At 48.1% G+C, this 13,934-nt stretch overlaps 1 protein-coding gene across 2 annotated transcripts; it reads left to right on the top strand.

Moving 5' to 3' along the window:
* Positions 1-11,694: 11,694 nt before the first annotated feature.
* Positions 11,695-13,700, top strand: LOC119326042 (tyrosine N-monooxygenase-like). Of its 2 annotated transcripts, XM_037599749.1 has the most exons (3): positions 11,695-12,541; positions 12,626-12,679; positions 12,869-13,700. In XM_037599749.1, exons 1-3 carry the CDS (start codon positions 11,720-11,722, stop codon positions 13,508-13,510), a joined length of 1,518 nt encoding a protein of 505 aa, XP_037455646.1. In that variant the 5' UTR covers positions 11,695-11,719; the 3' UTR covers positions 13,511-13,700. The 2 variants fall into 2 exon arrangements, with proteins under 2 accessions (XP_037455646.1, XP_037455645.1); XM_037599748.1 differs by having other exon boundaries at positions 11,695-12,679.
* The last annotated feature ends 234 nt before the right edge of the window (positions 13,701-13,934 follow it).

Raw genomic sequence — 13,934 nt, 5'->3', positions numbered from 1 at the left:
CCCAGACGTCCGACTGTGGCATTTCTTTTAAAGTCCTTTATGTGATGTCGCCCAGACGTCCGACTGTGGTATTTCTTTTTAAGCCCTTTATGTGATGTCGCCCAGACGTCCGACTGTGGTATTTCTTTTAAGCCCTTTTTGTGGCGTCGCTTAGAAGCCCGACTGCGGCATGCTTTTAATTTCTTACCTTTCGAGGCGTCGCTCCAGACACCCGATCGGTTTTCAGCTATTTATTTTATTTATCAAGTCCTGCAAAAATCTTACCATTGTTATATGAGCATCATCCTTTATTCATGACGCATTCATGCATTCAAGGACTATATCTTTTGTCGGAACTGTCTTGCGAGTACTTTCAAGTACTCACCTGGCTTGTTGATTTGGCCAGATGCTGATGAAGGCGATCTCTTGGAAGAAGAGTTTGATAGCGAGTCCGACGCCTAGAGGAGTCCCAGTCAGTCCCGTGCGATCCTGTCTTGATAATTGTATTATCCACTTCCGCAACCCCAAATAAATGCATCGAGCCTCAACTCGGCGCTCCATGTGCTGCCAGTAGAAGTCAAGTTATCCACCATCATTTTATTTTCTCGAGCTAGTAGCATGCCACCACACCCCTGTGACATATCCGCCTATATGTAAGATATTGGCGAGTTTGTAATAAAGCTGTTGAGCAGCCTCAGCTCAACCCTGTAATATATTTGATGCTACTGGTTCCCTGTGTATCAAGCTTTTGTCTGCCAGAAAGGATGACTTTTCCTATACTGGTTTTAAGAGATCGGTTTTATCAATAAACATTTTTATTGAAAAGCCGGTCGTGACACCTTCCCCTTGTTGCTGGTTTCTCCATAGATAGATCTTGGTGACACGTAGGAAAATTTTGAATTTCTGCTACGTTCCCCAACAGTTCCACCAGACTCGTGAGGAGCAGAGGGCCTTTCAGGAGGAATTGGCCAAGCGCGATGTGGAGCTCACCATGAAGATGGCCGACATCGAGAAGGCCCAGGAAAAGGCGGCGAACTTGGCTGCCGCGGCCGAAGCCGCCCGGAACCAGCATCAAGCCGCCTTGGATTCCCAGGAAGAGGACCTCTCTGCGCGTGAAGCGAAGCTTATCGCAACGCTCCGCAGCAAGGATGAGGAGCTCGAGGCCCTTGTCGCGCGACGGACTCGCGAGCTAGAGCAGAGGCACTTGATGCCCAAGCTCTGGCCCATGTCGGCCAGGTGAAGGAGCTGGAAGCAGAGTGGGACGAGCTGAAGGAGCAGGCCATCAAGCTGTCCGGCGAGAAGAACATGCTCAACCGCGCCTTGATAGAGGCACAAGGAGCAGTCATCAGCAGGACTGGGGAGCTCTCTGACGCGCAGAACTCCATCAGAGACCTGAAGCTGAAGCTAGAGGATCTCGAGAAGATGTTGTTGGAGAGCAGGGCTCGGGAGGAGACCTTGACCAGGAGCCTCGAGGAGGAGAAGCAGCTGCGGGCAAACGAGGCCGCCTCCCACCAGGAATGTGTGGTGGGTGAGAACAGGTGGATCAGCCATCTGGAGGTCGTCGCCGGTAGGGTCACCTCGCAATGGGCCACCATGGGGATGCCAAACGTGAGGTACGCCCCCGAGCGCAGCGGCACCGTCAACGCCAAGCTGACCCAGTTCTTCGAGGGCGTCCTCGGAGCCTTGGCCTATCTTCACTCCAACAGGACGGCCACGCTGGCCGAGGAGGCCCGGCGACTTTGTCGGAGGGTCGTGACCAAGGTCCTCACCAAGATGGCGCACTGGAATCCCGACCTTGACTTCGCGGCCGCGATGAAGAACTTGCCGAATGGTCTTGACCTCACGGTGCTCAAGGAGCGTATCAAGCCCATCACCGACTGCACCGACGAAATCAAGAGGGTGGAAGGCCAGCGCCGGGATTAGGCATCCTGTTCTTCTTCGCCGCTGCGGGTGCCCGACCAAGACAAATTTTATCTTTAGTTAGAACCGCAGCTATGACGTGATGTAAGATAACTTTGAAGTACTCTTAATATTCATGCATGTTATTTCCCCATTCAATTCCTCTTTGTATTCGTGCCCCACGTCGATCGGGTAGGCTAGCCGGCGCGGAAGCCCCTAGCGGCATTTTGGGGACGGATCCCCAGGGCCTGCCGGGTACGCGTGCTGCCGGACGAGCCACCTTCCCGTTCCGAACGCGGCCGCTCGAACTGTCGAGCTTGACTCGAGTCAGAATCGAGGGTGTTGTTGATCGCGGAAGGTTACTCTGCCATTCTCGACGTAGCCGCTTGAGCTGTTGAGCGGACTCGAAACAGGGCAAGGGCGTTGCCGATCGTGGGAGAGCCCCCTGGCGTCCAGGTTTCTCATACAAAGGCGTGACATCTCCGGGGGGAATAACCTCAAATAAGAAGGGTAGCACAAATAAGGGTTCAGTGCAACTTAGCTTCTGTTTGCGATCGCTCGAGTGTCGATCTTCTGGCCTCCTTTCTTCTTCAAGGGTCACGAAGATGAAGGAGTGCTGGGCTAACTGCTAAAGCCGATTCTCACAACTGCGCCCCCTACCTGGCGCGCCAAAGATGGTGGTGTGGAACAACACCTATGGGATCACAAGAATCCCTACTACGGTCACGGGGCGCGGGGTCGTGAGAAGAGCGGATCAAACAGATAGCACACGGTTCTTTATCCAGGTTCGGGCCGCCAGGATGCGTAAAACCCTACTCCTGCTTTGGTGGTTTGTTTATCTGTGTTCTTGGACTAGCAATGGGGCGTAAGGAGTTCCAAAAGGCCGAATCCTCCTCCTGGCCGCCCTGGGCCTCCTTTTATATAGAAAGTTTATCCCTCGCATTACATTACAAGGAGCCTTTAACACGTCTTGCTTAGGTGTCCTTGCTTTATCGGGGGCGGGGGAGAGCCCTCTCTCGTCCATCGTCGCTTCCTTTCGTGTCGACACGCGCCCTGGCCAGCGGTGCCTGCGGTGCCATGTAGGTAGGCAGGCAGCTGACGTGGCGCAGTGGTGGGTCTCCACGAAGATCCGCTTGCTGCCACGCAGGTGCCTGCCCAACTGGTTGGGTCGGCAGCTGCATGCGAACGGTGGTAGAGGTTTGATTGGCGTGGGCCTGATGGTGGCCCTACGGGTGCTCTTGGTAAGGGCCTCGCCGTAGCCCAAGCAAGGGTCTTGCCGGGGCCCCGGCAAGGGTCTTGCCGGGGCGCCTGCTGTCATCACCTGCAAGGCTCTTGCCGGGGGCCTTGTGGTCCTCCTTGGCTGGGATCCCGCCAAGGGTCGTCATCTTCTATAGTGTGTATCTGATCTTGAATGTCTTCACAAAGATCTGCATGCCACCACGGGGATGTCTCCCGAATCCTTGCCCCATGGGGGCAGTGGACTCAAGGGTGACTCGCTCCGTAGGTGTGGGGCAACCTGCCATGGCAAGGGTCTTGCCGGGTTTGCTAAAACCGCCTCCCGGCAAGGATCTTGCCGGGGGAGTTCGCTTCGTCCCCTTTGCTCTTTGTGGTCTTGGTCTTGGCGTCGTTCTGGTCCTTTCGGGCTTCGGCCTTACCTTGGCTCACCTCCCTTGCCTTGCTCAGTGCGGCAGTGCTCGCGGCTCAGACTGCACGTGCACAGTTATAGGGGTACAAAAAGTGTACCCCTCTTTTTGTACACCGACAGTAGATCTCTTGTTGGGTCCCGGTAGCTCTTCAGAGATGGATTCAGAGACAGATGACCAGTCCTATTCCCCCACCGAGGTGTATGCTCTAACTTGGCCCGGTTATACTGCTCATATCATGCATATGGTGTCTTGAATTGCATAGTTTAGACATCATATACACAATATTCAACACCATGTCCTTAGTTCAGACATCATATCGAATGCCCTCTGTTTAGCATCTAAATCACATATGTGAATTAAATGATGCGATCTTGATTACTTAGATAACATGTAGGTGAATTATGTCATGCGATCCTGTTTAGTTATTCATCATATATTTTAATAATGTTATGCTATGCTATCCAGTTTAGATAGACCTTATATATGTGAAACTATGTCATGCTATCCGTTTTAGTTAAACAATATACATGTCAACTATTTCATGCCCTCTTTTTTCCACACTATCTATTGCATCTGTCTCTCATACAATGTCTGTACATTCAACTATGTTTCCTGTTTATCAACCATTTGAATTGGAGCGGGTGATGCCAGTATCTAGCGGACTAAAAACACGGTCTTGAAATAAAACAGTGCTACCTCTTGGTGGAGATAGCACCCCGGTTGTACATGCACGAGAACCAGCCCTACCACACATAACCCAAACTCTCATAGATTGTACCCCTACTACGATGGACAGAGAACCAGCTTCACCCAATCTAACCCCAACCCCAGCAGATAGTAACCCTGTTCCTGTTGACACAGCACCATCTCCACCGCAAAGCTCCCAAACAAGAGCAGTTAGTAAGGCAGCTCCATTGCCCAAAGGGCCAGTACTACCACGGCGAACCCCAACTCCACCAGTTAGTACGCCTATTCCGGTGGAGGAAGCAGAACCAGCTAGTCGTACTTTAGCATCTATCGCATTTGATGTTGTTAAATCGTATGTGCGTATCTTCCCATCTTGGAAATATTATACCGAAGATGAAGGAAAATGCCAATTGCAGGTGTTTGTCCAGGAGTTATGTGTAAGTAATGTTATTCATGGCAATTACTTTGCTTTGTCCCATACATCCTACCTCCATGATGGTTATAATACTGCAAATTTTCCCATTTTTCTCTATAGAGAAGGACCGATTCGGAAACTCAGGATGAGGTAACATGTGCTAATATCTCTGCTATCTTCAAGAATGCTTGGTGGCAGTACAGGAATTACCTGAAGAAAACGTACTTCACCGGCAACGAAACTCATCAAATTCCCTTATGTTTTGCTGAGACACATTTACTGGACAATGACTGGGAACGCCTTGTCGTGTACTGGTCCCGAACCAAGAATATGGTAAGGTCTATGAGCTCATTTTCTATTTTTAAGTAATATATTCTTGCATCTTACTGTACTTTGTTGATGTAGAACCAGTGCCTAAACCTGAAGAACAACTGTTCTAATTTAAGATTCCATTGCTATCATAGTTCAAAAAAGCGCTAGGCGCTAATTGTGCATTTTGCCACCGCCTTGCGCTTTACTGACCAAAGCGCATGCTTATGCGCAGTTATGCACAGATTAAGCATAGTTATGCGCAATGCGTTTTGCCAATGCCTAGAGACTAGGCGCGCTTAAGCGCTCGCTTAGGTGTGCATTTTTTAACTATGATTGCTATCGTACATACTGCTTTGCTCTTGTATCACTGTATTAAAATAATACAAACATTTTTTAAATTGAAGGATCGAATCGAAACTCCAATGGCACAGCAGGTATGTTCACGCATGTTTTTTAACAGGTTTTCTCTTATCAATAGCTCTGTTGATTTCAATTCCAATTGTGTATACAGTTGACTTCTCATATCATGCACATTACTAGCATCAAAACAGAGCCAATATTGTTGTTGTATATGTACACCCGTGGTACCCATCTGAAATCTTGTTGTGTTGTGTAGTTTTCCACGCTTTATATTCTTTCACTACTGCTTTGTCTTGAACTAATATGATTTGAACCGTGTCTCTATTTTGATTTGGCAAGAAAATGCAGCGACCATAGGACATAGATATATGTTTGTTTGATGCTTTTATTATGTACTAGTACTTGGCAATAGGAGACTTGGTAGTTTAATAATGTCCACCTTACTAATGAACTGGTTCACCAAAATGAGTTTCATATACTAGTACATGCTAAACCTATTATGTGTCTTCTTGTTTCTTCTTTTAGAATGCTGACAGAATATTGGGGAAGAGTGCCTTATTAAGAAATGGTAAAGGAAGTAATGCAGATAAAGTTCAGGATAGCGACACATCCTTGTTGGTCTCCAACAAAGCTGATAAAACAACTAAGGAAGACTATCTTGAAGACAGTGAGACAACCCCAAAGTCCTGTCTTGGTTTAGTGTTCGAGTTACTGGCCACTACCGCTTGCACAAGCTATTCAAACTCACTGTCTTAATCAGTTTGGTTTCTTGAGTCCCAACTAGAAGCTGAAAGACATCGATCAGTTGTGCTGTGACAAGAGGCAGAAGGACTGCGGAAGTCCCTGGAGCATTCAAATGCATACTTTCTGGTGCAACAACAAGCGTTGGAGGATTTTAGCGCCAAACAGGACAAAGCTAATAAGCTTGCTAAGCTTATTGCCAGCGTGGTGGATACCCAGGATAACGTTTCTTGAGCTCTTCTGAAGTTGTTTCAGTTACGCTCTTGTTTTGCTGCCGCGTTTATTTGCACTAGCCAATTTTGACGGCCAGTGTATGTAATATGCTGCTTTGTTCCCTATATTTGCACTGGTGGCGAACTTTGATGCCCAGTGGATGTAATATGTGTAATAGTGGTAATAGGCTAGCGCTAATTTCTTTCTTATTTATTTCCTTATTGTCTAGTTTAGTTGTTTGCTTGTAGTCACTGTAGTTCTTTTTCCATGTTTTTCTAGTGGCCACAATAACCTATTTTTGGAAACTAGGCCAAAATAATCGTGGCAACACATGGAATGTTGTAACCATGGGCCTCCTGCGGGCCGTATGATCCATGGCCCTTATACGGGCCGTAGGATCTTTTGGCCTTCTATACGGGCCGTAGGATCCATGGGCCTTCTACGGGCCATACGATCCATGGGCCTTTTACGGGCCGTAGGATCCATGGGTCTTCTACGAGGCGTATGATCATTTTGCCAATCATTGGCCGTACTATTCATGGACCATAACGGGCCGTTAATAGGCCGTATTTGATAACTCTATGAAAACAGCCCAACGGGTTTTTTTTACATTAAAACGGCGCAACGTATTAACGGGCCACAAACGGGCCGACTGTAACCACGGGCTGAATTTGGCCCACAAGCAGAAAATGATAGTAAAGGGCCGTAAGTAACCGAATGCTGGAAATGAGCCCAAGAATTAATGGGCCCTGAGAAGGCCGAAAGATAACATGGGCTGGAAACGGCCCAATGGAATAATGGGCCGTTAATGGGTATAAAGTGATAACTATTCATTACGGGCCAGTTTCACCACGGGCTGTTAATGGGCCAAGAGTTACAATGGGCCTCATATGGGCCGAAAGACGTCATGGGCCATACATGGGCCGGAAGTTAAAACGGGCTGTAATCATATAGGATGGCCCGGATGATGGTACTGGGCCTAATTAGGAGAGGTCGTAACGGGCCCTGGGTTAGCGGGCTGTAAATGGGCTATATGTGAACAGGCCGTTAACAGGCTTTACGTGGGCCGGCTCGCCAAGTCAAATGGGCCGTCCTTTTCACAGGAATGGGTAAGGGAGTCCTGGATTATGGGATCCTCGGACAGCCGGACTATATACTTTGGCCGGACTGTAGGACTATGAAGATAAAAGATTGAAGACTTCGTCCCGTGTCCAGGTGGGACTCTCCTTTGCGTGGAAGGGAAGCTTGGCAATTCGGATATGTAGATCTCTTTGCTTGTAACCGACTCTGTGTAACCCTAGCCCCCTCCGGTGTCTATATAAACCGAAGGGTTTAGTCCGTAGGACAACAACAATCATAATCATAGGCTAACTTCCAGGGTTTAGCCTCTACGATCTCGTCGTAGATCAACTCTTGTAATACTCATATCATCAAGATCAATCAAGCAGGAAGTAGGGTATTACCTCCATCGAGGGAGCCCGAACCTGGGTAAACATTGTGTCCCCCACCTCCTGTTACCATTAGCCTTAGACGCACAGTTCGGGACCCCCTACTCGAGATCCGCCGGTTTTGACACCGACAATGGGCCTCTGTTGGGCCGTACCACGTGTCGACGTATCATAGGCGCCTTGGGTCCAATGTGTGGATGACATCTGTCCCAACGGTGAGCCGACACGTGTTTCCTCCAGCCATAGATGATTTTATACGTGGAAAATCCCCATTGGTCGGGGCTGTTAATGGGTTATCCGATCCAAAACCGGACCCGATTGCTTAACGGTGTTCCATTACGGTGGATGCCACATGTCGGTCACCCTTGACGAAAGCATTTCTGTGACGCGTGATTTATCGTCATGGAAGTGGACACTTCCGTGATGATAATTTTGGTAATGTCATGAAACACTTCTACGACAACACAGGTATGACTATCTTGATTCTGTCATAAAATCGCCATGGATATACATGCATGACAAAAAACGTGACCTACTGCGACAACCACGTATCATCACGGAAGTGTATTTTTTTGTAGTGCGCCCAGGCTTGACGATGATGATCGTCGTCGATAACGTCCAGAACTACATTTGTGTTTCTGGCTGTATGACTAGCTAGTAGAACTGCTATATATGTGTGGCTGTAAGACTACCTAGTACTTCTTGAGGATGAATGTTGACTATATATGAAATTGTTATCTAGTACTACCTAGTACCTATAATGCTTTATAAAATTGATATCTAGTAGTACCTAGTATCTGGAAATTGCAGTTTATTGAAACTGAAACGGGATAGGAAGCAGGGGGGAAATGATGAAATATATAGTGGTAGCGCGGGGATAGGAAAGTGCTACAGCTAACTAATAGTAGCATGCTCCCGAAAAGCACTGCTGATATAGTCAATAGTAGTAGCGCGGGTACGAACAGCGCTACTATAACAGTTAGCTCGCCGTAGTAGTAGCGCGGCCACCGGCGCTGCTGATAGCCTCAAAACCTGCGCTACTACTAGGGTTTTCCGGCTCGACGATGGCTCTCGGCATACTACTGGGTTTAGGGTTCCGGCTCGACGAGGAGGCGCCTCTGCTTCCTTCGTCTCCAATACAACAATAAACCAGAGTTTTGTCTCTCATCCCCCTTTTATCTGAATCTTGACATACAGTTTGAGATCACTAATTCTGTTTTGTTGACATATATAGATGTAAATCAAACTCCCGCGAGGCCCCTTCGTCGCCTCTGTGTGCGAGTTGGGCGGCGGCTGTAGTTATCGTCCGAACTCCCTCTCCTCTGTTCTTCTTCCTCCCTGCCGCTGGCGGAGGACGCCGCCAGAAAAGCACGCGCGGCCAACGGTGGTATTAGGGGCCCTGATGGAGCCTGACGGTGGGGATGGTGGATTGGCCCTTACGTCAGAGTGCGTGGAGGACGTGTAGTGGTTGCGGTGTCCCCCTTCGGAGATGGCGGTGTATGCATGGGGCCGATGAACTATTGTTTTGCCGCCCGCATCTCTTGGTTCTGACGACCGTTGTGTCCAGCTGGCTGCTGGCATCCTAATCGGATCGGATTTGTCTATCTTTGTTGCGAAGGACATCGTGAACATCATAGTTGAGGTGACGGTGTGAACTGGTGACGTTGCAGGATGCATCCGAAAGGCTCTCATGTGGGATTCGGTGGCTCTCACTTCGACCGGTTTGCCTTTCAACGATGAGATCCATGAACTACAACCTGACCCAGAGGATATGGTTATGCAACAGTGACTATTGAACTCCAGCGCATGTACTTGCTGCGATTGTAGAAAAGTGGTGGCGACAACACAGGATTGACGTCGAGTTGATGGTGCTTCTTGAGCATCCGGTCTCGAGCTCTGGAGTGTAAAACCTTGGCTTGACTCAAGTTATTAAACCTGGCAATGATGATGCTTTTCCATCGCTCCCTTGTTGAAGGCAATGCTCGTATTTGCTCGGACCTGTTCTTCAAGGTGAAAACCTAGAATCTGACCTTTGGTGGTTGGGTCCTGTAATGGATGGGCTTAAGCGTCATTTCCTTCATGAAGGTGCTTCTGTTGAAGAATGTCGTTGTCCTTCTGGTGTCAAGAAATGGTTGGTGCGGATATGGTTTATAATAGTTTGTCGACCGTTGTGGATCGCTTCAGGGTCTTTTTTTATACTCGCTTGGGCATAGCTTCTGTCTTTTTTTACACTCGATTGGGCATAGCATGGGTCTTGTATGACTACTATTTGCCGGTGTTTTTGTGCTCGTGTGTTAGAGTTGGCTGTGCGCACCTTTGACATGTAGTGGCCGGGTGTGTGCTCTTTATGTTTGTATCAACTTGATGATTCATGCCGAGTTAATAAAATCCATCCTTTGTTGAAATAAATATGCAGATGTAAATCTCCTTTGGCCCCGTTCATCGCATCTTCCGGTTTGGTTTGAGGTCACCCGGTCTTCTCGAGCACGTGCTTACAGAATCCACTTGTTCTAATTTGGATGGAGGCATTAAATAGAATGCATGCACCACTTGTTCTAAGAAAACAAGAAACTACTCCCTCCGTTTCCCAAATAATTATCTCAAATGGATTACAACATACGGATGTATGTAGACGTGTTTTAGAGTGTAGATTCACTCATTTTGCTCCGTATGTAGTCACTTGTTGAAATCTCTAGAAAGACAATTATTTAGGAACGGAGGGAGTAGCTAATTCTAGCTATGCATGTGCGTGGGAAAAACTTGTACTAATAAATGCATAGAAGGAAATGATCAAAAGCTGCCTCATTTTTGCTGTACGCACTACAAGTATTGATGACGTGCCCTCTTAAAAAGATACAGGTATGCATATAGTGGTGGGTATGTAACTAAAATTATTTCTCTTTGTACAGGACCTAACTGTGTTTAGGGTATATACCAAGAAATTGTTTAAGGATAAGACATATTTTTTGGGTATGTAGCCACAATATTTTTGCATGATTCGTCGAGTATCACAGCTCGGCTACATCTCTATCGTGTATGTTTTACAGATGCTTATATTTATAGGAACGTAAAAAAAATCATTTGTCAAGGTATTTGGTTTAGGTACATGTATCCACTTATATTTATGGGTATATACAAATATATTTTTTACATCAAGGTAAATACATACAAAGAAATTCTTCGAGTATCCACTGCTTTTTTTTTTTGCGAAAGCATAAGCATTACAAGTATATCGGACTACGTGTGTAGGTATTTAAAATCTGGAATAAATAATAGGGTATATTCCATTCGAGGTATGAACATAAAGAGAAAAAACATGAGTTGCACCGTTTTTTGTGAAAACTTGAGTATGCACTTACAAATATAACGGAAATATTTGAAGGTATCTAAAACCTAGAATAATCATAGGGTATATATGTACCCAAGTACAAGTGTTCGAGTATTTAGACTATTTTGAACAAAATTATAGTTGAATTGTTTGAGAAAAGAAGTCTTTTATGAGGGAATCAATATCATCCATTTTTGGAAACCAGTCAACAATCAATGCCGTGAAGCTTATTAGTGCATGAAAATAGCAAATGGAAAGAAAATTATTTGGAAGGTTCTAGTTATTATTTATATTTATTAGTAGAAAATGCATTAGCTTCGGGTTCGACTATGTGCCTGCGCACCTATGATTTTTATTGAGTAGATGCCGGTTAACAGATGAGCGGGCTGATCTCATGCAAGACGGCAGATACACGGCTCCATGGGTGGAGTACAATAGGCATAACTGAACACGGGTGACACGAGTATAAGATGTGTGGCCCTACTCACGTGAACAGGAGAGACCAAACCCATGTGACAGCACAAGAAGGATATGTGGTCTACGATACGCCAGTGTGGCAGGTGCGTATCCATCACATTCACATGCAGAGCATATTCGTCTCCGTCCAGGCACTATATATACATGATTATATAACATAACTTGTAGACATGACATGCATAAAAAGTACTTATTATATCTAACTACTGTAGATATGCTTCCACCGATGGATTCGCTGTGCTTAGCGGCGATGGGGCTATTGCCGTTGCTAGCCTTCGTCGTCCTTGTGTCCATCACCAAGCCCAAGAGCAAGGTCATGTGCGGTGGTGCCACGCAGCTCCCTCCGGGCCCTGCATTCTCGTGGCCCCTGGTGGGCAACCTGCCGGAGATGATGCTCAACAGGCCGGCGTTCCGATGGATACACTTGATGATGCAGGAAATGGGCACCGACATCGCCTGCATCCGCCTCGGCCGCATATTTGTCATCCCCATCACCTGCCCGAAGATCGCCCGCGAGGTACTCAAGAAGCAGGACGCCAACTTCGCCTCCCGCCCGCTCACCTTTGCCTCATCGGCATTTAGCGGCGGGTACAAGAACGCCGTGCTGTCCCCATTCGGCGACCAGTGGAAGAAGATGCGCCGCGTACTCACCTCCGAAATCATCTGCCCTTCCCGGCACCGGTGGCTCCACAACCAGCGTGCCCAAGAGGCCGACAACCTCACAAGCTACGTCTACACGCTCGCCACCGCGCCGTCCTCTGCCGTTAACGTGAGACACGTTGCAAGGCATTACTGTGGTAACGTCATCCGGCGGCTCGTCTTCGGCCGGCGGTACTTCGGCGAGCCTCGGCCAGATGGCGGCCCGGGCACGATGGAGGTGGAGCACATGGACGCTGTGTTCACCTCGCTAGGTCTCCTCTATGCGTTCTGCATTTCCGACTACCTACCATGGCTGCGCGGCATCGGCCTCGACCTGGACGGACACGAGAAGATTGTGATGGAGGCCAATGCGACGGTGAACCGGCTGCACGACACGGTCATTGATGAGAGGTGGCGGCAATGGAAGTCCGGCCAGAGGGAGGAGGTCGAGGACTTTCTTGATGTGCTCATCACGCTCAAGGACGCAGCGGGGAACCCTCTTCTCACCATCGAGGAGGTGAAAGCACAGTCGCAGGTATGTACATAACCACTTTGGTACACACGTAAAGCATGCATTGCATGCAAGTCCAAGCGCACGCCACCCAAATCCATGGGCCAAAAAGAGAAGAAAAACCGTTGTCAACATCAAGCATGTCTATGAAGGTCCAAGATGCAAAAAGTTATACATAAATTCATTAATCTGTCGCTTGGGTTGATGGCGCAGGACATAATATTTGCCGCCGTTGACAACCCGTCAAACGCAGTGGAGTGGGCGCTGGCGGAGATGTCCAACATTCCCGAGGTGATGCGGAAGGCGGTGGAGGAAATCGACCAGGTGGTGGGCCGAGAGCGGCTTGTCCAGGAGTCAGACATCCCGCACCTCCCCTATCTCAAGGCGTGCATTCGTGAGGCATTCCGGCTGCACCCCGTCGCACCCTTCAATGTGCCACACGTCGCGCTTGCTGACAGCAACGTTGCCGGTTACCGTGTGCCCAAGGGCAGCCATGTCATCCTCAGCCGTATGGGACTCGGACGGAACCCAGCTGTCTGGGACGAGCCGCTACGCTTCAAGCCAGAGCGTCATATTAATACAACAGCCGACAATGAAGTGACTCTCACGGAGAATGAGTTGCGGTTCATCTCCTTCAGCACTGGTCGCCGTGGGTGTGTGGCGGCTTCACTTGGCACGGCCATGTGCGTAATGCTCTTCGCACGGCTACTGCAGGGATTCACGTGGACCAAGCCAACGGGTGTAGCATCTGTCGATCTCAGCGAGTCGGAGCACGATCTATTCCTAGCCAAACCGCTTGTGCTATACGCCGAACCACGCCTGATGGGACATCTCTACGCCGCTGGCCATTGTTGAACAAGTTAATATGTTGCTGCCATTAACGAGCTACATCTACGTGGCTATTCCGTTACACAATTGTTAATTTTTGTTATCCTTTCTGCTTAGTCGATTTCTATCTGTGTGTGAGTTGTACCACGAATTTATGCATGTATTTTGGGGGTCTTTCTCGTTCCTGCAAGATAGGGGCAGTTGCTCTCCTACTCAAAAAGGCATATTATATATTTATATATATTTGGGATATGGGCATCATATTGTATACCTAAATTCTTGAATAATAAAGAGGATAGTGTTACCCTGCATATCGTATACATATATTCTTCAATAATAAAGAAGCTAGTGTCAACACCATTCTTTCGTAGCTGACTCGCACAGTCCTTCGCCGGTCCTGCCGTCGCCACAAGCATGGCTAAGTCTAGAAACGAGATGAGCGCCCGCTCCC

This window comes from Triticum dicoccoides, chromosome 6B (genome assembly GCF_002162155.2).
Source record: "Triticum dicoccoides isolate Atlit2015 ecotype Zavitan chromosome 6B, WEW_v2.0, whole genome shotgun sequence".
Lineage (NCBI taxonomy): Eukaryota > Viridiplantae > Streptophyta > Magnoliopsida > Poales > Poaceae > Triticum > Triticum dicoccoides.
This window is presented reverse-complemented; position numbering and strand designations above follow the sequence as displayed.